This window comes from Plodia interpunctella, chromosome 2, assembly GCF_027563975.2.
Source record: "Plodia interpunctella isolate USDA-ARS_2022_Savannah chromosome 2, ilPloInte3.2, whole genome shotgun sequence".
Lineage (NCBI taxonomy): Eukaryota > Metazoa > Arthropoda > Insecta > Lepidoptera > Pyralidae > Plodia > Plodia interpunctella.
The window spans coordinates 12,416,447-12,442,629 of record NC_071295.1 but is presented as its reverse complement, the minus strand read 5'-3'; the positions used below and the strand labels follow the sequence as shown (position 1 = coordinate 12,442,629).

The window sequence follows — 26,183 nt, the reverse complement described above, 5'->3', positions numbered from 1 at the left end:
CTAGTTCCACAGTATCGCCGATCAGCAGACTTAGGCGGATTCGGTATAGGTACATTGCTAGTTTTTCATTACGGTAAATATAAACTCTCATACAAATTACGCAATCTTCACACATTCGCGTCGGCATCTGTCTGAGTTCGGTGACAGTTTGGAGCAGCAAATAAATTTGGCGGAAATTGGGAAATATATTAATTGGATAGGTGGTACTTGTACGTACTTGACCGGTTTTATTTAAGTTTATTTCGCTGTCTTTCCTATACTTGTACTTCAATACTTATCGAAATACCAAGTATATCGAGACACGATGACAGCTCACAAGGTTGCCATCCACATCAGATTATATTCCTTAATTTTTATTTGCCTAACATGCATGGTCATGAATTTTTTCGCGACAAGAGATCTCTCAGACGACAATGAAGTTTGTGGCTAATATTAAATTTATGTAAAAAACTCATTTCTGATGCAGCATTCTGTCATTAGAATTAAGAAGTGGTTTCTAATTATCATTCAAGTGTAAGTGCAATATAAAAAAATACACAACGAAAATACTTAATGCAGTCTGGGTCACGAGCGGTGCGCGGTGGTGGTGAGCGCCCGCGCCATGGTCAAGCAAAGTTCAGTCAATCGCCGGCGCAGTAGTGGACGGACGCCATGACGCTCACGCAGTTCACCCGCGACCAGGTGGCCACGCACAACCGGTTGGAAGACGCTATGATCATCATTGACAACTTAGTCTACAACGTGACGACATTCCTAGAAGACCATCCGGGCGGACCGGAAGTGTTGTTAAATAATGCGGGGAAAGACGCGTCGCAGTGTTTCAGTGACGTCGGTCACAGCGACGATGCCAAGGCCTGGCGTCAGGAGTTCCTGGTCGGGGAAGTGGTGGCGGCGGAGAGGAGGGAGGTGAAGACGCCGGCGCCCTCCTGGGTCGGGGCGGAGGACACTGTCACTCTGGCCAGCGTCGTCCACGTGTGGGGGCCACCGATCGTCATGGCGATCGCATCTACTTTACTTTATTTCTACTTGTTTTCCTAATGAATAGCTGTTTACGTGAACTGGACATGTACTAGAGTGCAAAACAGTTTTTCGCAGTGTCACGATGATACTGGCAGCCTAGGTACCTACTTAATTATCGGTGGAATCGGTGCTGGATAGCTATTAACGTTGTATTGGGCATAAATAAGTACCTACTCTGAGAAACATGATTTGTTGAAAATGGACGATGTCATGATTCGGCAATTTATTAATATGTGTGTTTGTGTGAGTTGCCGTGTCGTTATGAGGTAGCTGTAGACATTAGGTATGCATAACTGGACTGGTTTTCGTTCGCACTTATTCGAAACAACTCGAATCAAATTATGACTTGCAAACATAAGGTTTACATTAATTATGTTTGTTGTATACCTATTTGTGTTGTGATATATTTAGGTATATATATATATATATACAAATCATTTTAATTTTGATATTATTGTAATACAAATATTATACATATACTTATCCCCATCATCCAATAACTGTAATACTCTGGCAGGATCTAAACACTATAAAACTAACTAGTCTTTCACATAAGTAGCAATAAAACAGCAATAAATAGCCTTGATAGTCCTAATCCGCAACACAGAGTCTCATCCACAGGTAAACTAACATCTAGATAGAAGGCTAGAAGGTTAACTGGTAGGCATAATGCTTTTAGCATTAAATCCGCGCTTTGTACCATATTTTAAATTTTAATTATAAATGCGATAGTAAGTTTATTATCTCTTCACGCTTTATCTTCTCAACCAATCTTTTCATGTAGTTTGTACGGAGAACCAAATACCTTTCATCTTGGAAAAATAAATGTTCCCGTGGGTAAATCTCGCGGGCGAAGCCGCGGACAAAAACTAAATAAAGTTGGTAAATGAAGATTGAATAAATAAATAAGTAAAATAGCTATCTATTGCTTCAAAATCATTAGTAGTATATCTGTGTTGTTCTTATAAAGCTTACAATAAAAATTGATGACTGAAAGTTGTTTTGATACGTCACGCGAATTTTTCCAATGTTTATATTTCAATTTCTTTAATATTAAAAATGCTTTGTTTCGCCAAAGCATGTAAATTCTTTGCCAAATATTAAATGTTTCGATTCGTCAAGCCTAGTTTTGGTATTGAAGGACTCGAATCAAATTATAACTAGCTGATTTTGTTTGACACTAAGGGGTAGTTGCTTGCTACTATCCCGTAGTGCGCTATTGTTTAGATACAAACATTAAATAAATTCATACTGAACCTGCACGACCGGGAAAAATAATTGCAGAAATATTTTTACATAACAATTTCAGATTTTTACAGGATATTTTTGGTGGGATTTCACTATCAAATATGTTATCAGACATGGTAGAGATTCTAGAGATGCATCGACAGAGATATCCTTTACATATTTATAAAAGGAAGTCCCGCTGTCTGCCGGTATAATCTCGATAAACGAAAAAACTATTGAACGATGCGATTATTGCACGGCTCCACCGCGTAACTCTTGAGGTTTAGGTATATAATTTATTATGATTTACCCGAGCGAAGCCGGGATTGGCCGCTTGTAAAGAACATAACAAGCACCAATAGTTATAAGATTAAACTACTGAAACTTTATTAGCTAGATAGTTAATAGCTAGAAGTTAATGATCTAGCTAATCAATATCACAGCTGAGGGCGCTGAGGAAGATAATATGAAGTCGGCGTGTACATAATAAAGGGGGGGGGGGGGGTGATAAGCGGATCTAGTCTCGGTGGCGGGCGTAGGCGCTGGTCAAGTAGTGAGGAACAAAACCCCGACGTCGACGCACGCCGCGCCAGAAGCACGCTTGCGTCACAACTATGGCAGAGAAAACATTCACGAGGAAACAAGTCGCCGAACAAGGCACCAACAAAAATGTTCTGTTTGTTATTAACAATGACGTCTATGACGTTACCAAGTTCATCGACGAGCATCCCGGCGGACACGAGGTCCTGATTGCCGTCACCGGGAAAGACGGGACGGAAGAATGGGAGGACGTCGGCCACAGCCTCGACGCCAAGGAGCTCATGGTCAAATATAAAGTTGGGACAATCGTCGCCGAAGAAAGGGTGGAAGTGAAGAAGAAGCAGTATAACTGGAGTAACAATAATACCACTGACACTTCAGATTCTGGGTTGTTGTCTTCGTGGAAGTTCCCGCTGCTGCTAGGCATCGTGGTCACCGTGTTGTATTCATATTTGTTTACGTAGAATCTGCAGCGTCGCCGGCGTGGTGATGGCCCGAGACCCGCGACCTTAAAAATTGGCCAAAAGTGACTTCGTTAACATTGTGGATGTTTGTGTACTTTGACCGTTGAACCATGTGTGATGACGTCTTATTAAGTTTTTGCTCGGCGTGGCTGCCTAACTGATTATAATTTTTTCGAGTGGTCTAACATTGCGTTTCGCAAGTCTGACCGTTCTGTGCAACCGACAGGAACCGGTCGAGGCTGCTAATGAATGAAACTGAAATTAAATAATTAGGTAGTTCGTGGAAATTGATTACTGAATCATTAACAACGCTTAATTATGTTGTCCTGTTTTCCTTATAATTATTTGTAAATATATGTATGATTGACCTTGATGCGCACAATAACATACGAATACATTTACATACAAATACTGGAATGTGCATGTGGAACTAAGATGTTAATGGTGCAATTTCTTTATTAAATTGTTTTTGTCGATTACAAAAATACATTTTGTAAACGTAAGTTGTACGTAATAAAGTTGATACAGTCATGCTTTAAAATGTGTTATCAAGTAGCAACATTACCTTGTTATCAGATATTGTGGTTGAGGTGCCTTCTACGGGCTAGAGATAAGTTGTGTTAAATAAAGATAAATAAGTTGTTATTGTTTGTACAAATATGTATTTTCTTATGAAATTTATATGTACACGTTACATTCACAGGAACAAGTCAAATTTATTGAAGAGAAAAAAGAATATACAAACGTAGATTACAATGGGTATTGGCCAGCAGCACTGAAACTGACAATTACGAAATCGTAGTATGATTTTCTAACTGTAACTGAACTAACATTTCTTCTTTACCTCCAGTGATTAATCAGCAGTCTAGTCCAGTGTGTGCTCCATGCCCATGGTATAGCTTCGCTTTTCTTTCAAACCAACTTCTTAGAATTTTGAAATCTTAGTAACCCTAGACTGAGCCAATACCTATGAAGTTTCGGTCTATTAGTTCACGAGCCGAGGCCGCCACAAGAAAGCTTGTAAGTAGTTACCATACGTGCTATATTCACCAATAAACAATGTCAGTTCTGAGGATGGTTTAGCTGTACAATTTGTTATTTGTTTTCCCGAGTGAAGCCGGAAGGGCCGCTAGTTAGTAAATAAATAAATAAAACATATGTGGTGTAAACTACATAATATTCTTGTTTCTCAACTATACGGAGTTTCGAGCAGAGAGACAGAAGTATAAAAAGCGGAGAGGCCAAGCCTGGAGTCAATGTCCAGATGACGCACCATCCATACCGGACCGCGAATGAGGCCGCTGGGCTTTGACTCCGAAGTGGTTCGCGCGGCGAAGTCCAATTCGAGTCAAGTACCTATTGCAGCATTAAAACTTCCTATTTTGTTTCGCAATACGAGTATAACAGGAGAGTTGTACAATTTTTTACAAATATTTAGGTAAGTAAGTTTTTGCGGAATAGATAGGGAAAAATGTAATGATATATTTTAACCGGATGCGGTAATATTTTTATTTATCGGATAGTGTTGCGAGATTAGATTTTTGGTTCTAGTAGAAAAAGGTAGACGAAGCTCTACTTTTTCCACGTAAGTATATGAATATGAGCTGTGGTAGATTGCGTCGCAACTATGTAGGCACGTCGTCATCTAGCAAGCAGTTCATTTTCGTCTGCAGTTACAGATTTATTTATTTTTTTGCTTATATACAGCATCAATAGATATATTAACCGAATGGATCACTTTTTATGACAGAAATTTACAGTTCTTTTCGAAAACAGATGTTACGGAAGTCAGTTATTAGTAAATATAAAAGGGGGTGTGCCGACATAGATTTTTGCTAGCAAAGGACTCACTCCCAGGAGCTACTGCTCCTGGGAGTGAGTCCTTTGCTACGCTTGGTTCATCGCCACCGCACCTATTCGGGTATTCGATGGTGGTCTACCAGGATATATTAATGTATTGTATATGTATATATTAAGAGGTTTTATTTTCACCAATGAAATATTTAGTGTGCTTCAATCGAAGATATATGTCGCTATCATTTATCAGCTTGCACATAATGTCTCCGTACTGCTAACAATATAATATTGCTTGCATTAAAATTATTGACAATATAAAACTAGGTTTATAGTGCATAAAATGTAAAAATTGCATTCATGTTATATGGTCCAACATACGGTACCTCCTTGTCTTCCTATGTAAATAAATAAATATATTAGGACAAATCACACAGATTGAACTAGCCCCAAAGTAAGTTCGAGACTTGTTTTATGGGATACTAACTCAACGATACTATATTTTATAACAAATACATACATAGATAAACATCCAAGATCCGGGTCAATCAGAAAAATATCATTTTCCATCATGACCCGACCGGGGATCGAACTCGGGCCCTCTCGGTTCGGAGGCAAGCACTTTACCACTGCGCCACCGAGGTCGTCAATGTAAGAGCTACGTTGTTACTATTACACAACAACAACAAACAACACGTTGTTTTACGGTGGTATTTGCGTTCTCGTTTGACACGCGAGGTGCCCAATTAATTGGAATGTATCTACAATTGTGGTGGCCAGTTCTATCCAGTATACATTTGTGTGCGATTTGTCCGTGTTCTATTACAAAAAAACTAATAACATATTTTGTCATCATTACAATGAACAAAGTAATCGGTTGCCATAGTACATGTTTGATATGATATATATCATAAAGTACACTAAAGTAATGTTACTCATGAAAAAAGTATTGTTATCAGTATGACCTTAGTACCGAATTGATTACTCGAAAATGTTTGTTCAAGAATCCAATTTAGATTAGTCATGATGGCATATAAGTAAAATTAAATATAATAAAATGGATGTGTTGTTATTGTATTAGTACCATATGGAATGCTGCGACAATACCTACCATGTATCTGGTCAAGTGCGTGTTGAACCACGCGCAATGTTAGGGTTGCGAACATGTAATAACGCAGATTGTTATTATTTACTTTCAGATTTACAAATATAAAGATACTTTTCCATTGGTTGGCTTTGGAAGCTTCATTGGAGCAAAGCCTGATCTCGCCATTCGTACAAATACTAAACAAATAGCGACACAGGACTCCGTCGCATATTTACGTCAAAACAATTTCATGTGTAGTTGAAACTCCACGATAAAGTTATTATCAATTGTCGTAATCTAATAATAAAGTAGGTATATGTATAGCTAAGTACACATTTATGCTTCAATCGTGACGATTGTATTTATTAAATCGTACTTCAGTTAATAACTTTATCGAAAGACAATGACTTGCAGAATTTCTTTTTAATATATATCTATTTTTAATGCGCTTATCATTCGAATTCTCAGTAATTTGACTATAGAAAATATCATATGAGTAGCTTAGGCTGTTTTTCCATTCGCCGTGCTACGTTGCTAGAAGTACGTTGGTGGAAACGGTGCTACTACGCCATAGCGTATAGTAGCACCCATCCCTCCCCCCGATTTAGACCCACCCCCACATATCCTGTTTTATTTTATGTATGTATGTACTTCACACTTTAAAGATCGAAACATCATAGAATTTATTTTTCAAAAATACTATACATAGGCGTAGTAGCACCGTTTCCACCATATGCAGGTAAGGAAGATCATATTCTTCCTTACCTCCATAGCTTATGTCAGGTGAAAATGCAACCTGGTTCATGAGGGATACCCACTTCCTAAGGGCGTGGATCTCAGGCAGCAGTATTGCAATTCTGTACAAAGTTCCGATAATTTTTTTAAAATTAAATTCTATGATTTTTCGATCCTTAAAGTACGTACATACATAAAATAAAACAGGATGTGTGGGGGTAGGTCTAAATCGGAGGGGTAAGGGGGGGGGGGATGGGTAACTAATCGAGTGATGCTGTATAGAGCGTTTCCGTGTCGGCGTGAGGGATGGCGGCGCGACGTGACGCCGGCGACCTCCGCACGTGCCCGCTAGCCCGCCACCCGCCATGTACTGTAATATTACAGACTTCTGTATTTACCGCTATGATTGAGTTGTGTTGCGAGCTACATCATATCAGCTATGATATATGTGGTGGTAATTAACCGAAATGAAACTCGCAAAGATTTTGTTTGCTGAAATTCGTGTCGATTCTGCTAACTCTCGCTAATTGCTAGCTCTAGATGTTTTACAACAATTGCGTAAAGGAAGCTCACAAAGTATGTGTGTTATTGTTGGTTAACAATAACAATGATGAGTAACTGGCTAAGAAAACCAGACTTGGTGTCTTGGCGCTACCGTCATCGCCGAGCGCGGCTTTACAGCGGGCACGATCTGCGCACATCTCCGCTTTATTGCGGCCGTTTAACCGCTTCCTAGCGGCGGCGCGCGGGCGTACTCCCAGATTTATTGTTATTGTAACACGTGCTGCTCTATGCCCGCAAAACTGCTCCAAATAATAGCGCAATATCTACTTCGCTCATGACAAGTTTTATTTTTAGATATTTTATACTTATCTATCTTAGATGATGTTAAAGTTGTAAACATGTTACCTAACAGGGTCAAGTTCATATTATATTTTTCTCTTCATGTTGTCAAGTCTTTATTATTTACTTATTGAGTGTGTAATTACTAACTTTTGTGTACTATTTTATTCTGGTTGTCTAACTAAAGAAGACGTAAAAGTTCGAGCGACAGCGATACATATGACACCTGCCTATGAGAATAGTAAAAATAAAAATAAAATACAATTTCTAATGTATAATTAAAACTATTTATATCTAATATGTATAATTAATATTCATATTGGCAGTATTTCATATCATTACATAGTATTAAACAAAGTTGATTTCCGCTTTCTGTTCCTATACTCCCTATATAAGCGGGTTAGAAGCTTTACAACTTTACCCGACGGATTTTGATGTAGGTTTTTTAATAGGTAGACTAATTCAAGAGGTAGCTGTATGTGTATATAATATGCATAATATTGCACCCGTGCGAAGCGGGGGAAGATAGAATCAAGATTTTTGTCAGTCCGCTGAGTTTACCCAGGTTTAACTGTATTTACTTAGGTGTCTAAATTGATTCGCATTAGTCATAATTTAATAACATTGTCACATCAGCATGCAGCTAATAGCAAGCAAACACCGCCTGCACAAACAGCCACACATACGGCCCGCAACTTACACGAGTAATCACTTAGACCTAATACTGTATTTAATCCTCTAGAATATTCTGTAGGTAGTTAACTTAATGCGCGGGCCAGACCATCTAATTGCTGAATAATGTTTGACTGACAAATAGTAACGTGTGCGAGCGAGATAAACAAGTTAGCGTAGTTGCGTGCGAGCCCAAAATAATGGGAATGGGACCGGCTTCCCCTGTTTCCCGATTAGTTGAAGCATGGGTCGGCCATCCATAGAGGCTTCATGACCTGCCCACGACGCCGCCACCAGTTTGACCAATTGACCCAATTGGTAAACTGCGAAACGAATATGTCATATTCACTCAATTGAATTAAATTGAGTGAACATGACATTCTAGATTGCCATGACTTTACCCATGACCCATGACCGCAATAGAAATACAGTTTCCTACTTAATTATTGAATGACTCATACGGAATCAAAGAAATCTGAATTCAAGATATGTTTTTTATACAATTTTTTTTTTACAAGTAATAGTGAGTTTGTCGACTTAAGTCACAGAGAGACAAACTATCCATGGTTTAACTTTTCTCACGTGCACAATACTGCATAGGCTGTAGTCATGTCAAAGACACATACATTGATGTAATCACTCGACACGCAGGCTTCACTAACAAGTACATACGGAAATCGCCGATGTCATGTCATGCACTAATCTTCAACATTGCATAAAGTTTGCACATGCCATCCATCATCATCAACAGCCATTTAAAATGCAGGTTCGAGTCACGTCTTCTACTTTGCGACTCATGTTTATATCAAGTAGATATCCTAATACTGCATGTATACATTTAATTTGATGTGGAAACTGTGGAATTTTACCTAACACCAATTCTAACACATTTGTGGACCTTTAACAATTATTTTATTTACTCAGTTGATTTAAGCAAGATTGTTAAAAATATTTTATCGTAGAAAAAAATTACATGATCGGGCGGCTGCGACTTTGCATGACTGTAATCTATACTATTATTATAAAGAGGTAAGCGTTTTTGAGTTTGTAGGTTTGAGACGGGTAATCTCCGAAACTACCAAACCGATTTCAAAAATTCTTTCACCATCAGAAAGGTACATTATCTAAGATTGTTATAGCTATATTTTATCTCAAAATTCCCATGGGAGCGAAACCCGGGCAACATTTAGTCTTATTTGACTATATGAAACACACAATGGCGCCGGCCCTCGGAGGAGTCCGTGACACGCAACTGCACTCAGCACTCGCTGAGCTGGTCCCAGCAGGACGCCAGATCTCAGTTGTTACCATAACATGCCATCATTTATTACTTAAATAAAGTAATAATACTAGCACTAGTAGCTTCTGCCCGTGGCTTCAAAAAAAGAAATCAAAATAAAACAGTTATTCTCCTCCTGTTTCCCACTCTCTGTCGCGCGATGTATACTGTACTTTTCCCATAACTTGTCCCGTCCCGTCTTATCTCGTTTCCCGTTACTTGTCTAGGACCATTTTCCGCAACGTATCTCGTGCATTTCCCTCTACGTATTATCCCTCTGTTTCATCTCATCCCTATACCAGTAACATATCCTGTCCCGTTTCCCGCAGTGTGTCTCATCTATCGACTAATCTCTACCTGATTAGCTGCTCTCCGAATCCGCGCGAATCAGCGATTCTCGGGAATATTTTCCCTGAAAAGGAAAACATCTCTAGTAGGGCCTTTTCAGAGCACTATTGACGTCGTTACGTTAATGCGGTGTGAGGAACCAATTTCAACAGGGTGGTTGACAAGGCCAGAGGTTTGAAAAAGTATTTATAATCTAGGTAAAATAGATATATTTTGGATCATTAAACGAAGATTTAAAGTTGGTTGGAAAGTCAATTTTCAAGAGAGAGTTCGCGTTAAGAGGGTTACGTGCAATTTATATAATTATTTTAGGTGTTCAGATAATCAATGAACTATCTTATTGTACTTTTTTATTTTATTATGTATTCGTATCTGAAATTAGTTAGGATTACGATCGTCTTTTTGTTAAAAATGCTTTAAGACCTTTTAAGTTTTAATAGTTGAGAAGTTGTGAAATGAAGTGGATATCAACCGATTGAGCTGATGTACAGACGTTTAGTTTGGATGACTATGTATTATTATATTAAGCTTGACCTAATGCACCCCGGAACGGCTATAGACTATGGGAATATATGGGAATTTCTCAGTTTTGTCATACATTGAATGCAATAAGATCTCTCTGACAACCATAAAAGCGTGTGTCAAAAATGTCATTTTTGTAAAAACGTGTGTCGATTCGTCGATTGATATATTTTGATAGATAAGAATCTTATTAATGAAATGTGTTTCGTTACAGGTAAGTAAGACCGAAAGAATTCCTATTTGCCGTCATAAAGTAAGATATTTTTACACATGTAAATGTGAAATAATTAAATGTTAGGAACAATGTTCTTAAGACTATGTTAGTAACTTATTTAAATGAATCTGCGTCCAGTCTTTGAATTAAGCGTTGGAATCAGCCGATGACATTTAATATCAAACTCAGGAAGCGTCCAAAGACCTGCGTATCCGAGGGCGGTCCAGAGGGGCGCGGGGTGTGGCGGGAGGGTGCAGCGACGCTCACGTGGTAGAGATGCATTTGCCCGCGGAGCGTTGCGGTGCGCGAACGCTTCGCGGGCAAATGCTTGACGATATTGTCAATTAAGTCTTGTTTGAATAGATTAGATTGATTATAAGAATATAAAAGCGCTTTTGTGACATACAGGATTCTAATTTCGTTTAAATATGATGGTAAATAATTATTATACTTACAAATAGTCGTGTAAATCTCAGAGATGACATTGCGCGTAGTCCGACACGCACTTGACCATTGTTTGTAAAGTAATAATAATTGTTTTAGACCATTGCCCTAGTGTTGACTTACTATAAAGAATATTGTTGAAACATACTTGAAGAAGTTTTCGTAGACATGTATGAGGAATTTTAGAAATCATTTCCTATGTTGTCCTCTCTCGATGCTTTTTATCTCTCTAAGTGTAGCTATTCTATCTCTATCCCTGACGAAAGTATGCTTTCTGCAGATTTGCACCAAAATAATAGGATAGGAATCGCACACCCCGTGCTAATAGGTTAGTATTCTCATATACTTATCTAATTATTAGCATCAGCTAGTACGCACGCGCGGGTTCTGTGATTCGGGCTATCCTAACTAATATTATAAATGCGAAAGTAAGATTGTTTGTTACCTTTACGCTCTATCTACTCAATCTTCTTGAAATTTGCACGCTTATAATTTGAATTACGGAGAAGGACATAGGGTACCTTTATCCCGGAAAAATAATTGCTCCCGTGGGAAATCACGCATCACGCGGTCGAAGCCGCGGGAAAAAGCTAGTTATGAATACAAACCATTTCCATACATTATAAAGTGCAGCTGGTCTCTTAGAGCCGGACGTTAGACGTTTCAGCTTGTTGATATACGAGATCACAAAATGCTTATAAATCAGGCTGAACAACTTTGTTGATTATGATGATGCTGCATCAGATCTTCCACTCCACAAAATGAATTACATATAGAAAGTTAAATATTATATGCACATGGGTTTTTCAGTTCAGGTTACATTAGTATGAGCGGCACTGAGTGCCATCAGCCGAGGCTAAGCCTCGAATAAAATGTCACATTACTTAAATATTAAATATTTTATTTGAAAACAAACTTATTCCGTTTATGTATACATAAAGTTTTATGTTTTACATACATAGTCTTCGTATCATAGAATCTCCGCCTACTTAGATCAACTTTATTGTAAAACTCTGTCTATTATTTACAATTATTCTATACAAAACTTGTCAATTTCAGTAATTTACAATTACAATATGCTGTTGTTAACCTTAGAGTAACGCCGACCGATAAATTAAGTTTAACATTAGCTAACTTACGAGTAGGTATGGTACAAAGAGGAATGGTTACATGTGCATTGTATGACGCCTGTGCTCACCGCGCGATGGGAGATGTTTCTCACCGTTTTAATTGAAATGAAATTTGGCGTATATTAGAAGACTACAGCGAAAATAATCATCAACTTGGTTGCACGGAAGCAGCCAAATACTACTTTGAAACAACTTGAAGACAGTGTGGCACGTGCTTATTGAAACCAACAGATAGAAACCGGATATTAAAATGCATTTAAATGGATCCATTTACTTTTTTCTCTTAATGCATAATCTTCGATTTTGAACAATGAGACAATTCCGGCTCGATTCGAGAATTTTTTCATTTCATTATTATTTTCAAAAATAAGTAAATAAGCATGTGTGACACGTGTAACAAATCCATTTAAATGAAACTATTGTCATTGGACAAAGTTGTCATGTTAACCGTGCAGCAGAGTTGGCCGTAATGAACCAGCACTTTGATTGCCGACTACGATTACACGCAGACTGTTCGGCGTAGTTGTTAGTTAGTCTAGTTATAAACAATCATTATGTACGTCATTAAACAAACATTGTAAACGCATGATATGCAAGAAATGATTTGAGTTGGAATTTGAGTCAGCTTGAAATAAACCGTATGCTCTCAGAAATTAAACTTATTATTGTTTAAACATTGAATTCTATCGTCAGTTGAATAAATATGCTTGTAGAATTATAACGTATGAAGGCAATACGACTCTACTTATATTAAGTATACTGCTGCAGCTAGTTGTACAGTAGCTCCGGCAAAATGCAAATACTGAGCAATATTGCTTAGTTTTAATGCGAGCTATGTTGAAATTACTTAGACAAAAAAAAATCACGATTGCAAGTACTTTATATTGTTATCATCCAAAATGTTATCATCCAAAGTGTTAACTAATATTAGCGACAGATTCCTGTGGTCATGTCCTGTCCTAGTCGCGATTACTCAAAAAATAAATCGCAGTTAGTAATCGTTAGTGCAAGTATTTTTTGGCCAACAGCTCTGCTGCGCTGTTACTGCGATACAACTGAGTCAGCCACAGCTTCCATAAATGTATATTCACTTTCTATAAAAGTAGAAGTAAATTATGATTTTGGTATATAAGAAAATATTATAATATAAATAACATTCGAAAATAAATATGCTATTTAGAAATATTGCATTATAATCTATACAATAATTTAAAATGTTATAGCAACTTAGAATTATTGTTCTAGGGCAATAACTTAAATACATCAATAATAATTATTATTTAAAGGTATAATAAAGTTAATAAATTTTTTATACACGTAAGTTCAAGGAAATTGGTCACTTAAATATTAAACTAGAAATTTTTTATAAGTGTTTATAGAGTCTTCAATTTACGACACCTGCTTACAAAGACTCATATTCCCTGTTTAGACTTAGAAAGTACTTGATTGAAGTCGAACGAAAAATGCGGGCGGAATTATCGTATGAAAATCCGTTGTGCCCTTGAGAAGTAATCTGGCTGAAATACCTAAATACGAATCTCGCCGTCATTCGGCAAATTAAAATACTTATCGTATTATATCCGAAAACTATGACAGCGATGCCGTATATATTCTGATATCCATGGCGATGACAATTCTTAAAAAAATTAGTACATAGCTGTTGCTGGCTGAAGTTGGCACACTTCAATCGCCGGTCACTCTTACGTAATTGTTCTTTTATTCTCATAAATTGAAACTGACTGAAAAAAATGCGCGTATGCTTTGCGCATTAGCAAATTGTGGAATCAAAATCAAAATTTTTCACGTCATATTCTAAATTAAATGATATTTACCAAAGCTACAAACTACTAGCATTTCGGAACGACCACTGCTGAGAAGAAATGCCGAAAGAAACTTATTAAAACAGCGTTGGTCATTGTTGAATTTTATTGTCAATTTGTAGTTTTTAATTTATAATCCTCTTTGAATATTTTATGATATATCAAAATGTCGTCTCTAGTGACAGTATTGAAGTTTAACGCCAACGTGGATTAACGAAAGTACACAAGCTGTAATTAATAAATTTATTCCGGAAAAAACTTCTTATTTAATTATCCCTGTAGACAGGTGTCGTATAAAGCACTATGTATCACTCGGAAAAAATATGTATTCTACTCGGATGACTAATGCCCTCGACTACGTCTCGGGCTTAACATGTCACCCTCGTTGAAATCCTTTAGTTTCTTACCACGGTGAACAATGTACTATTACCCACCCGTCGATGGATAAAACAATTCACATTCTGTCTAGCAGCCTCTCTCATCGACTGGCACGACAATTGTAACGAGAATAAGTACTCTTTATTACATTACATTAAATATTACTATAACTTTTTTGTTAAAACATTTATTACATTATAACTATATATGTACAATCTCAATCGAGAGAACAACAAAAATATCAAAATCGTGATTTGTAATGGTGTATGGATATCTATGTTGAAATATATTCACAGAAGAATTAAGTGGCGGGCCGAGTGGCGACTGACGCGGCAGCGGCAGGGGGAAGCTGAAGGTGGCTCTGCTTTCAGTACCAAACACAAACGGGGAAAGGGTTATGATTGTCGTAATTAATTTGAATAAAATATTTTATTGAGCGGTGTTGATAAAAACTTGAGGAAACTACTAATTTTATTTACATTTATACAACATTATTTGAGTGATTGTCTACCGGACTATGCTATGCTCCGCCAAGCCGAGGCCGGCCGCGTCTCAACGATCAGCGACGAACAGTAATCACAGTGATTTGACTCTACACGTTATTTGTTCATAAAAATCTTAAAATATTTTCTAACCTCCAATAATCTCTTAATTAACGGAAAACTACGTTTTCGCTTAAAATTATTTAGACAAGAAACTTCGTAACACATATTTACAGCACTATCCGCAAACGTTCGAACTTAGCCACGAATACGATTAGCGACATTCCAATTTTACAAGACAAAAAGAAACGCAGTATATTGTTTTATTGAAATTTAAATTATTCTTCCATTTTCTTAGCCGTACAAACAATAAATAATAAGTTCGTCCCGGACGTAACGTGTCTCTCATTTGGGACTAAGTTAGAACGGCATGCGGTCCTCGTGCGGCGGGCGGCGGGCGAGCGTGCGATCAGCTGGCGAGCTGCGCGCGCAGCAGCCGCGCGTGCAGCACGCACGCGCACAGCAGCGCGACGATGCAGTGCGAGCTGTTGGACAGCCCGGCCGAGCCCGTCTGCATCGCCGCCGGCCGCTCGCCTAGAACATATGGTACTCCACTGAAATAGACCTCATGTCATTATATTGATCAAATTATTTGATTTTTCATCGTGTAATCTGATTATAGATAAGTATTGTCTTATTATAACGTTGTATGTCGAATACTATTATACTCTACAATATAGGTCTTGTGAAGGGTTTATTAAACGGCGTAGTTTAATTTGTCGCAGGTCAGCATAGTTTTGTTTTCTGAAGTAATTGGGCTAGCTTAAGTGAATAAGTCATATATCTCGTAGAAGGAACCCATTATCACTAGGCTTATTTGAATTCCATTACAAATAAGACAAGTAATAAGGAGTAAGCGATATTTACCATTGAGCACGTGTACTCTGACGGAGGCGACCTCCGCGTTGGAGGGCGAGCAGGAGTAGCGGCCGGAGTCGGCCGGCGCCGCGTCCTGCACCAGCAAGTACGAGGTGGTGGCCGCCCCCTTCTCCGTCACCACGGACACGCCGCCGCGCGACGAGTCGTACGATATCACCTGCTTCACATACCAACGCGCGGTATTACTCGTGAACAATATACTATTACTAAAGACATACATACTATCACGCCTGATTTCCTTAAGGGCCTGGGCATAACCTTTGCAATATACCGCTGCACTCCATCATTGGCGCTAATATTAATAATCGTTTGTTGGGCATACCTGCAATGCCATACGCATAGCATGATGAAAAACTTGAGACTCCTTGCCAGATTTTAATTCTATTTCAGAACTGACACCTTCCTTATTATATGTATATAGTGATCGTGAAAAATGAAGTGTACACTTTTGAAGGCTAGTTGTATGACCACCTGTGTGGATGATAATTGAGAAATCAATAATGCACATAAGACTTTTATTACGTTAAAATATAAAATTTCAATTGCTTGAAGTAATATAATGACAGTGGCGCTAACGAAATGTTGTCGTTTTAGGATGCTATTGGATGATAAAATGTATTGCAAGGATATTTGTTAACTTTGTATATTATATCAAATCATAATTATGCTCGCTAGTGACGCACCCCCATGAAATTCAATTGCCTCAAGTTACGGTAAACTTTCAACACACAGGATTAAGGCTTAACCTGAAACGAGTGAGTTTAATTAATGAAATTCTAATGTTAGGAGACGTTTGCGATAAATTTCGGCGAGGCCTGGCTTTAATGGCGTTTGATAAGTCGTGTTAGTATTCAGCCGTGTAAATCAGTTTGCGAACTAATAAAGCAGGCGTGTGCGCAGCGGAGAGAGGAGGGAACGGGGGAGTGCCACGGTCGCTGATTAATTTCGGTTATAGAGTATATGTAGCGTAGAGGCCAAGCAACGGTGTTATCCGAAATTATAGTCATATTATAGTGGTTATATTGCACGGGTACACGTAGGTTTCGCCGGTAAGACCTATAGCCAAAGTAGCACTTGAATTGAAACTGTATATCCGCGAGCCAGCTCTTGTACAATATATAAATAAATATAATATAAATGAGCTTTCTAAGGGTTTCCTACATAACCATTGAGCAGCTATTGCCCTGCCTAAATGATGACTGTATTGCAGGGTTATGCTTAGGTAATTATACAACATTATCAAAAAAAATAGCAATATTTTTACGCTGTTGTACGTCGTTTATAAAGCTTTTAGCTGTTTATTGTAAAATATTTTTTTAGCTTTAATGTTTATTGGGAGGTGCACTCGGTCGCAGATGGTTAAATGGTAATTTATTCGTGGGCATCCGTTATTTAGACTTAACATGAATGTTAGCATCTAAATATGAGTCAGCGACAAAACGACACTTCATTTTACGTATATAAGAATACCACCTTTTTCTCATTCTAAAATCTTGAATTTAATTTTAATCATTGGCGACCGTCTGTACGTTGGTCTACTGTTCTAGATGGTGTGATAAGGTATGTGGTAAGGGATAAGGTATAGCTGAAGATAAGCATGACACACAACTAGTGTAACCGTCAATGACCGGCTGCACCTGAGTCTAGCTGGTCGTACCTGCCGGCTACACTGAGGTGTAGACGCACTTCGTCATTAGCAAGGAGTATACGAGATGTGAAGTAACAGGCCGAGGTTGTGAAGCAAGTTTTGTAAATTTACGAAGATATTTATGTGCTTTCTCTTTAAAGTTTTTCATTCGTTTTTATATTATTTATGCAACCTGGTAATAGATACGATGATTTTTGTGTTGCTCAAGTATGGACTATGTTGAAAATAAATTAAACTTATTTGATCCCATTTTATTGTTCGACAAACTAATTATAAAGAAACACCCCCTGGCGTAATTGGAGATATCCCTTGGTCTATACTTATCATTTACTTTGATCGGTTTGGGCTCTGTATAACATGTTCTGTTGCAGAGGAGTCGGCGGGAAAGACTGTGTGTGAAATATGAGCTCTGTAATATTTCCCGATGTAACTTATTGTTTACTGTAACTTATTGTTTACTGTCACTGGAGGTCAATAGGAACGGAATTACGTTATCATTCCTTTGTATGCAAATACATTGGATATGTAATGTAACGCAATTATAAAACTTATGAAGTAACTTACGAATAAAGTTTAAGAAAAACTAGAATAACCCGGTAAAGATCGATACAAAAATTATATTATTAAAACCAAAATTAATTAATTATACACCTAAACCTTCTTTCAGGAATCACACTATCTATTGGTGAAAACCGTACAAAAATCGGTCTGGCAGTTTTTGAGTTTAAACATGCCTTTACAAGTCAATGGGAAAGTGTATAGAACTGTTGTCAGCAATGATACACGACTCAAAAAGGCTTTTGAAAATCAGTTATACGTCAAAGGAATGAAGATGCTGGGCTGGTTCGGTGGAGTAACACGTTTGGATAAGATACGTAAAGAATGTATATATACGTAGATCCTTCAAGGTAGCCTCTATTGACAAAAATGAAAGAGGGCCGCCAGGCCAACCTGTTCAGGTTACACATATGATGATACCGACCACCAACAAACTGGGAGAATGGGTGGATGAAAAAGAAAATGGTAAAACTATATAATATTTGCGTTTTCTATTACATTGAATAATGTAAACCAGATCAGTCGTCTAATTGCATAGGACATTTTTTATTATGCATTATAATGCTTAACAATAGCGAGTAAACTATTACTAGATTAAACAATTCATTAGGCGTGTTCACAAGTTCTTTAAACTTTTTACAAGCACTACGTTTTCGCAATGAGTAAACGATCGAATACCAGCAGAGCGCAATCATTTGCATACAGCGGAAGCACGGTAATGATGACGTACTGTCGCGAATCTGCATACATTAGCATACACAGGACATAAGTTGTCTTGAGCCCGGCGCGGTGCGTGCGCGAATTAAGATGTTGTGCTGTAACAACTTCATCAGTTGCAAACATCTAAATTTATCTCAACTAGCTGATGCCCGCGACTTCGCGTGGCTGAACAATTTTTGGCAAGGAGACAAAATTATTAGAGAGATTAAAATATTTTTTATGTACTATATTGGGGGTCTTTCCTTTGGACCCTAATATAAAAAGACCTGAAGCGGTATACGCGGGATAAGTACAGTTTCACCAGTAAGAATCCACTCCCAGTGAGAATCTCGGCTTCAATTAAATTTTTATACTTCATCAGGAAATGCTCATCAGCCTGAACAACTTTTGTTAAGGCGTCATTTGTTTAATTTCTATTAGTTTAGTTGAAATATTAGCTATAGTTTAGCTGGACCATCATGCTTCTCTATCAGGTTTTCCATTTTTTCAAAATAATTTATACCCTATATGTTGGCTAGGTATAATTGTTATATAACAAAAAAGTTTCATTCGAATTCGTCCAGTACATTCAGAGACAAGCGTAATCATACATACAAGTGTACACTTACAGTGTACAGAAAAATATTTTTACTGTTTTATTATATGTATAGATAACTACAAATATAAATGGTGAAAAGTTGACAACAATAGGTTGCGGAGAAATCCACATTCACACAAATAAATAAAATTGAAGTGTGTGAAATAAATGCATTTTTCAAATTATACCTATAGTATAATTTGTTTTTTTGTCTTTCTGTTTGTTTAGGTTAATCTTTGAAAGCATATAAAGTATTTATTCTTTCATCAATGTCTATAATGTCTGTCTTTGATTTGAATAGCCTAGATATTGAAATACAAAAGTAGATAAGGTATTGAAATACGTTGAGTAGGTATTGAATATCAGCGCCGCGCCACCTTTACATTGCTTAAGGAACTACATTTCAGGTTTGTGTGTTCATAAACTGTTGGTTAGAGGGCGCCACTATCGTTATTATTACTACAAATAATGTACCACAAGAAATTTGCTTATTTTATGTGGCTATTACCACGAACTAAACATTTTAACAAAGTCTTGCTGCCGTTATGGAACAACATTTTAATTTATTTACAAGAAGTTGAATGCTGGATATAGGCTTTCTCTTTAAAGTGGCAGTGACTTCAGGCTGTGCATTGAGCCCACTCGCAACCTCGTATATATTTACTAGTTATTATTACCATAAATATAACTCGTAATTAAAAAATATATATTGTGATTCAATAATTTCTTTAAGGGCGGGCTCAAATACACAACCTTGCTCTTACACTAAACTATAACTAGTAGAAATAGTATGAAAGCATAATTACTTTGCGTCCGCTCACCTCGTCCTCATGGTACCAGAAGATGTAGGCGGGGGGCTCCGGACTGAACTGGATGAGGCAGGTGAGGTTGATGGTGGAGCCGATGTCCACGTGCAGGTCCGGCCCGCCCAAGATCCGCGCCGATGGCACTGCAGCAAGATCAATATCACTTTATATTTCCACGTTACTGTGTTCTGCTCTATGGCTGGGACTTTGGCGACTGAAATGTGATAAACATGCCTAAAGATCAGTGACTTCACTGTTCATCTCCATCAGTGGGCTCACAAGGTCTTCCCAGCTCTGATGTCTCTTGTAGTAGACACTTGAGCTTGACGTAAGCATAATATTTACAACGTATTTTATAGTTATATCCGTTTCTACGAATGGATGATACGAGGGATGTTCTCTGATTTTGCCCACTGTTCACTATGGGCTTATTGAAAAGTAAAGCAAAGTGGGGCTTGCCCCCAATTGGTTTTTTTTTCTATAAAATAATCTTCCCTGGAACTTATTTCATACTTATTGTAAGATAGTTTAGTACAGTAAGTTTTCGATAAAGATAATTTAGTAACGCAAGAAAATTTATCAGTAATATTAGGAATATTTATTTAACAGACTTTGACATATTGAGAAATATCTTCAGCTACATGTTTTCAATTATATCCAGCATGTCTGGTCGGAGCCTGTGCTCGACGCGTGCCCGGGTTGCGGCCGCGAGCTCTCTTAACGCTGAACAAAAGCGTCTTAATTATTCTCCGCTTAATATGCTCAGCTTGGCTCAACCATTAGCAAGAGTTTTAAGCTCGTTGTACTGCGCGCTAAGAATGATCCAAACATTCCAGATTTATGGCTACACTATTTCAACTCAATTTGCATTTAAAATAACTGCCTAAATAATTTTCGAGCCCTCTTTTGGTTCTGTATTCTCTTTAGGGTTAAACAACTGCTGACAATATTACGGCGGCGTCTCAACTTATCCGATGCTGCATTTTTCAATTTACTACAGTTTTAGTTCCTTTTGTTTATTGTTACAGCGCTGAATAAGTTAAATTCATGTAATCAGCAAGCCACATTCCATTCCAATGCAAGGATCTACTTAATTAAACTCTGGCAAGATTAACGTCGGAGCTACATCGGTAATTGAAATAGAAACGCCGGTATTAGCATAATGGTCGGTGTCGGCGGCGATCGAGTCGCAGGCGGGTCGGCGAGCGTGGCGGCGAGCGATGCGACAGGCGACGCGGCAGTCGCGGCGCGTTGTGATTTATGTTGCAGTGCTAAAGTGCAATTAAACAGCGCTTTGGCAAGTACAGCTTGACGCGAATTATTTTGACAATTTACGGGAGTTTATTTTTTGCCAACGAACACGTGTGTACTGGATGTTATTACTGCAGCATATGGAAGAAACAATATGTTATCAGACTATCGTGTACACGAAGCTGGTATTGTACGTCAAAAAATGTCAAAAGCTCACCCTTTTCATTTACAAATAAAAAGTATATGCGAGTTTTTTATTGCCGCGATAGTATGGTAGAAAATGTGTGATAATATTCTAAGGGGCTGTGGGTCTGAAGAGAGCCGTTCCAGTTAATTCCGTACTTTATGACGTCATATTTCGCGGCGGGCCGCGCGCCCTCAGCAATAGTGCGCCATTTAGAGCCACTTTGTGTTAGCGAATTGCTTTAATGAGGTCTCGTCTCGGGCCCGTCGCCGCCATACACTTGCCAAAAACCAAAAGCGTTTTATTGTTATATCCTCTTGGTGATTGGTTTACAGTTCTCACTCACTGTTCAAAAGAAAACTGGACCGAGTGAAGTTTTCGAAAAATTAGGTTCGATGAAATGTAACCCAAAATACCTATAACCACGATATAAGCTCTATCAAAAAATATTCTCAAGAAGTAATTCAAGGAAGTGGTGGAAGGAGAAAAAAGGATTTTTAGATTGCTGTACTTGATTAGCGGTACATACAACGTAAGGTAACTCCTTACTTACTACGCCTATAACTATGGTGTTACTTTTACTGCGAGTTTTATAAATGCGTGGCTTGTATCGGGTGATTGATAACTCGAACGCGTAGGTAAACTCTGTGTTCATGTAAAGACCCTGACAAATACATGGATTACAGATATGATAGATGTAAGAGCAGTGAAGCATTGTGTACAGAGGCGGCCTTTGCAGGGGGACCACGGGAAACTTAACTAATGAGATATAACTCTCGGTTGAAAGATGCCCATCCCTCCCTGGTCCCAAGGGATCCCATTTTACTAACTAACCATGATGATGTCTATGATATAGATGATATATACAATATGGCTAATAACCTATCATGGCAACAGGGGTCTGCAGTGGTAACACTTGTAATTATAATAACTAAATTAAATGTGAAATATAATTCTGTAATCCATGTATTTGTTAAGTGTAACATATGCAATTGAAACGAGGAACATATACGAATAAGATATACACGTGGAGCAGAGGTACAGGTACTCAACAGGGAACAAGACGACGTAAGCTCACAACACAGCTCCGGCTTATGTCTGGGGAACGTAAACCTTTGCTTAGAACAGCGAGCTTGAATCCTGTAGAGATTGTGATAGGAACGAATTAGTTTAAGCAAGAGAAACGTATTTTGATCTATCCAGAGGTTTTCTATATAACCTCTTTGCAACTAAGGATAACTACTATGATAATATATGCGGCATAGCGTGCGGCTAGAGAAGCAAAAAAAATACCACAATAAGAAAATATGGATCAAATAAAGAACTGAACCCGATGGTAAATGGTAACCACCATTTACCTCATTATTGCTAAAGGAAAAAAATATTATAGGAGTTATATTGTAGGTTTAATATGTAAGATATATTAGATGCTAACGTAAAGTATTAATGCAAGAGATAACTAAGAAAATCATACTTCACTTGTGTTCATTAGTTAATGTCGCAGACGCTGTGGCAAAAATTGTAACTTTATTGCCTCAGTTCTCACTTAAGTACACTAGAGAAAAAGTGCCCTGGTCGATTTTTGGAAATAACTAACATAGAAGAACTAACTGTAATTTTCTTTTGAGTGATATCGTTGGTTAGTGAATTATTTTGATTTGTAATTTTGAATTTTTTTTTCAGGGAGAGGACATACATCTCGTACATTGAGCGGTGATTTTTGAAATATTGGTGAGAATTTTATATAGGGGGCGTGATAATGATAAAATTAAACTTTGAACCCGTATCAGTACCATTCTTCCCACTCTCATTATACAATATCTAAATTAGATTTTGCATACATTCATACAAAATCGTATCAAGAGTAGTCAAATATGCCATTTACTTTTGTGGAGCTATATCAAGTTGAAAAAGATGTTGTACGCGGCAATTGCTTATTGCTTCTGAAAGGAATGCCCTCGCAGAGGCTGCGATAACAGCGCGCAATGTTTTCGTTGCAAACTGATTGAGATGCGCACTGTTTATCCTTGACTCTCAATATGTTGATGCTCTGTTATGTTAAACTATTTAAACTGGTCTGATATTGTATTCAAAATATTGCTTTGACGTAATGAGAGACTTGAAAAATATTCTGTCGATGAAGTGAAAAAGTAGGCGACAAAATGTGGAATTTTGAAAGAAATAAAATATTGTGAAGAGTAGGAGCTAAATCATCGTTTACTAGTTTACTTGTTTACTTATTTATTTGTTCGTTCGTTCGTTCGTTCGTTTATTTATGTTTATGTTGGTATGGCTATTTCATACAATTTATCTCTCATACAAAAGCTCGAATTTTTGGAGTTCTTTTGGAATAATGTTGAGACAAATATTGTTGTTTTGCATCATAGCGCCACGCTTATACTCGGGCGGGCGAGGCGAGTTAGTGAATTTACAATTTGTGATGTTGTTTGTGACTGGGGCGCGCGGGACCTCACCTCTGACCGGCAACAAACAAATCCATCTTTATGGCGATAACGGTGATTTGCTGATGCACAATTTTTTGTAGTTAGTACATAAACTTAGCCATTCACAAACAAAATTAAGCCATTAAGGTAATACATTGAAAAGATATCCAGGGGCAGGCTTTTAATTTATTGTTCTCATTGATTGTACGTAATTGTGGATCTATAGAATTAGGACATCAAGGTATATTGAACTAGTGATCACGACAGCTAAGCAACAGGCAAACGTTAGCAATTTCAAGTCAATTGTCTACCAATGGACTTGTGTATATTTTGCCAACTCTTCTAGCGTATCCTCCACGCGGTGTGTCCTGGCGCCACCTGCTTAAAGTAATAATTTTCTAACGCTGATACATCCTCTCTAATTCTATTGTGTATAGATGTGCCACATAAAAGATTGATATGCGACGAAGCGGCAGAGCATTATAGAAGATGGGAGTTGAAATATTGACACAAGTTCGATGACATTCTATAACACGTCTAATTGGGAAAAGTGGAGGAGACATACTAACGTGAGATAAGGGTAGGTGGATCGGGTGGATATGATATTACACTTTTTATTTAGACTTTAGAAAAAAAAATTAAAACATATGTTAAGTGTTTGTACCTCTACCGCCCGCGCAACAATTAGCCAGTACGTGCGTCACATTAACTCGCAGGCGACAATCAGCAGCGGTAATCACATCGCATGGTGACTTCGCGAACTTCGCTGCGACCTGCACAAGCTGCTAACTGCAGCCTTTTGTTTAATAAGTTACATTGGTGGCAACGAGCCTGTGAAACCTGTGCGTGCCTTTGGTTAGCATAACTTGATTTCCTTGACATTAGTAGCTTATTTATAAACAATTTTACATGAAGTTGAATCTAAAATAAATCGTGCTAAGGAATATTCATGTAATTCATAGTTGTTTAAATATTAGATGTGTGCTAACGGGAACGGAGTTGTATTTTTTACACGTATGAATGTTAAAGTGATCAAAAATCATCGTATTTTTATATTTTATATTTATTGTTTTTCACAAAGTACGTCATAATAATATGCAGTAGATAGAGGGTAGTCCCCACCATAACTACACACCGGTGTACAGTACAATGGGCACCCTGTCGGACATTGCAATTTTATAGAAAAAATAAAGTGGAATTTACATCGACATCGGTATACTTGAAGTTTATAATATCATCTTGGAAAGATTCGGAACACTATGCCAATGTAATTTTATTATTATTATTTTCTTCGACGAAGCAAGGTATTGCCGTCGCCAAGTACCTGACCTGTGACCCATACTCGATACTCCTGGAATGTTTGATGTTTTCATAGAAATATGTATATTCCGTACTGGAACTTATTAAAAATCGAAAACCGTGTCGACAAAACAATCCTGCAAATAAAAACCTAAGTGGATGAAATATATTTATTGAGTTTCTGGTATATTCGTTTGAGAATGTTTGTGTATAGAAATTGCTGAGATATTATCTGCATTTAACAATTAAAAATTTAACTCATCGAGGTTGAATAAAACAATGGGGTCTTGATTTTGTTTCTACCACTGCCGAAGTAAACAACAGACGAGCGCGGGGTGAAGACAGTTGAAACAAATAGGGCTCCGCTGCCTCAAGTTTTAATTGATTTCGCCCGAAAATAATTGAGACGCCGACTTCGGGGAACAAAGCAAGGTGCGAACTCACTGCGAACATTCGCGAACCTTGAAAAATTCTAATTCGTTTTGCGGAAGAAAAGATGTACTTATACAAGTTTAAGTACTCGTACAAGTTTAAGAAAAGAAACTAGAATAATTTTAGTTACATCTTCAATCGTTGAGTGCCTAGTTCGAGCGAGGCGTTCATAGCAATATCTCCTGAATAAGTTATTCAATCATGTCAATTATTAATTTTAATATGATAACGAGGTGCATTTTAACTTGAAAGAGAAATGTAACATAGTTCGATATTAACGCTCATAATATCCTATCTTCTCTCAGTCACAACTGCGTGGCACTAGA

At 37.7% G+C, this 26,183-nt stretch overlaps 4 protein-coding genes across 11 annotated transcripts in view; 3 read left to right on the top strand and 1 right to left on the bottom strand.

Annotated features, from left to right (window-relative positions):
- The window catches only part of LOC128681656 (pickpocket protein 28-like), an 82,641-nt gene that overhangs the window by 2,506 nt on the left and 53,952 nt on the right, over positions 1 to 26,183 (top strand). The window lies entirely within an intron of this gene.
- LOC128681803 (cytochrome b5-like) lies at positions 480 to 2,016 on the top strand. Its single transcript, XM_053766001.2, has one exon. The coding sequence runs from the start codon at positions 652 to 654 to the stop codon at positions 1,036 to 1,038; it is 387 nt and encodes a 128-aa protein (XP_053621976.1). The 5' UTR covers positions 480 to 651; the 3' UTR covers positions 1,039 to 2,016.
- On the top strand, positions 2,776 to 4,326 carry LOC128681797 (cytochrome b5-like). Its single transcript, XM_053765987.2, has one exon. It carries the CDS (start codon positions 2,862 to 2,864, stop codon positions 3,249 to 3,251), a length of 390 nt encoding a protein of 129 aa, XP_053621962.1. The 5' UTR covers positions 2,776 to 2,861; the 3' UTR covers positions 3,252 to 4,326.
- LOC128681677 (zwei Ig domain protein zig-8-like) overlaps positions 13,689 to 26,183 on the bottom strand; it is a 375,154-nt gene continuing 362,659 nt past the window's right edge. For 4 of the 8 annotated variants that reach the window (XM_053765828.2, XM_053765773.1, XM_053765810.1 and 1 more), the window contains 3 exons: positions 20,248 to 20,390; positions 15,927 to 16,098; positions 13,689 to 15,593 (listed from right to left, as the gene is read on the bottom strand). In XM_053765828.2, coding sequence (XP_053621803.1) covers positions 15,469 to 15,593; positions 15,927 to 16,098; positions 20,248 to 20,390 — 440 coding nt within the window. In that variant the 3' untranslated portion in view covers positions 13,689 to 15,468. The remainder of the gene's footprint in view (positions 15,594 to 15,926; positions 16,099 to 20,247; positions 20,391 to 26,183) is intronic. The other 4 variants (XM_053765795.1, XM_053765818.1, XM_053765781.1 and 1 more) reach the window with 3 other exon arrangements.

Bases quoted from the DNA above. Each gene is read 5' to 3' on its own strand.
- LOC128681797 (XM_053765987.2), top strand. From the start codon at position 2,862: ATGGCAGAGAAAACATTCACGAGGAAACAAGTCGCCGAACAAGGCACC.
- LOC128681803 (XM_053766001.2), top strand. From the start codon at position 652: ATGACGCTCACGCAGTTCACCCGCGACCAGGTGGCCACGCACAACCGG.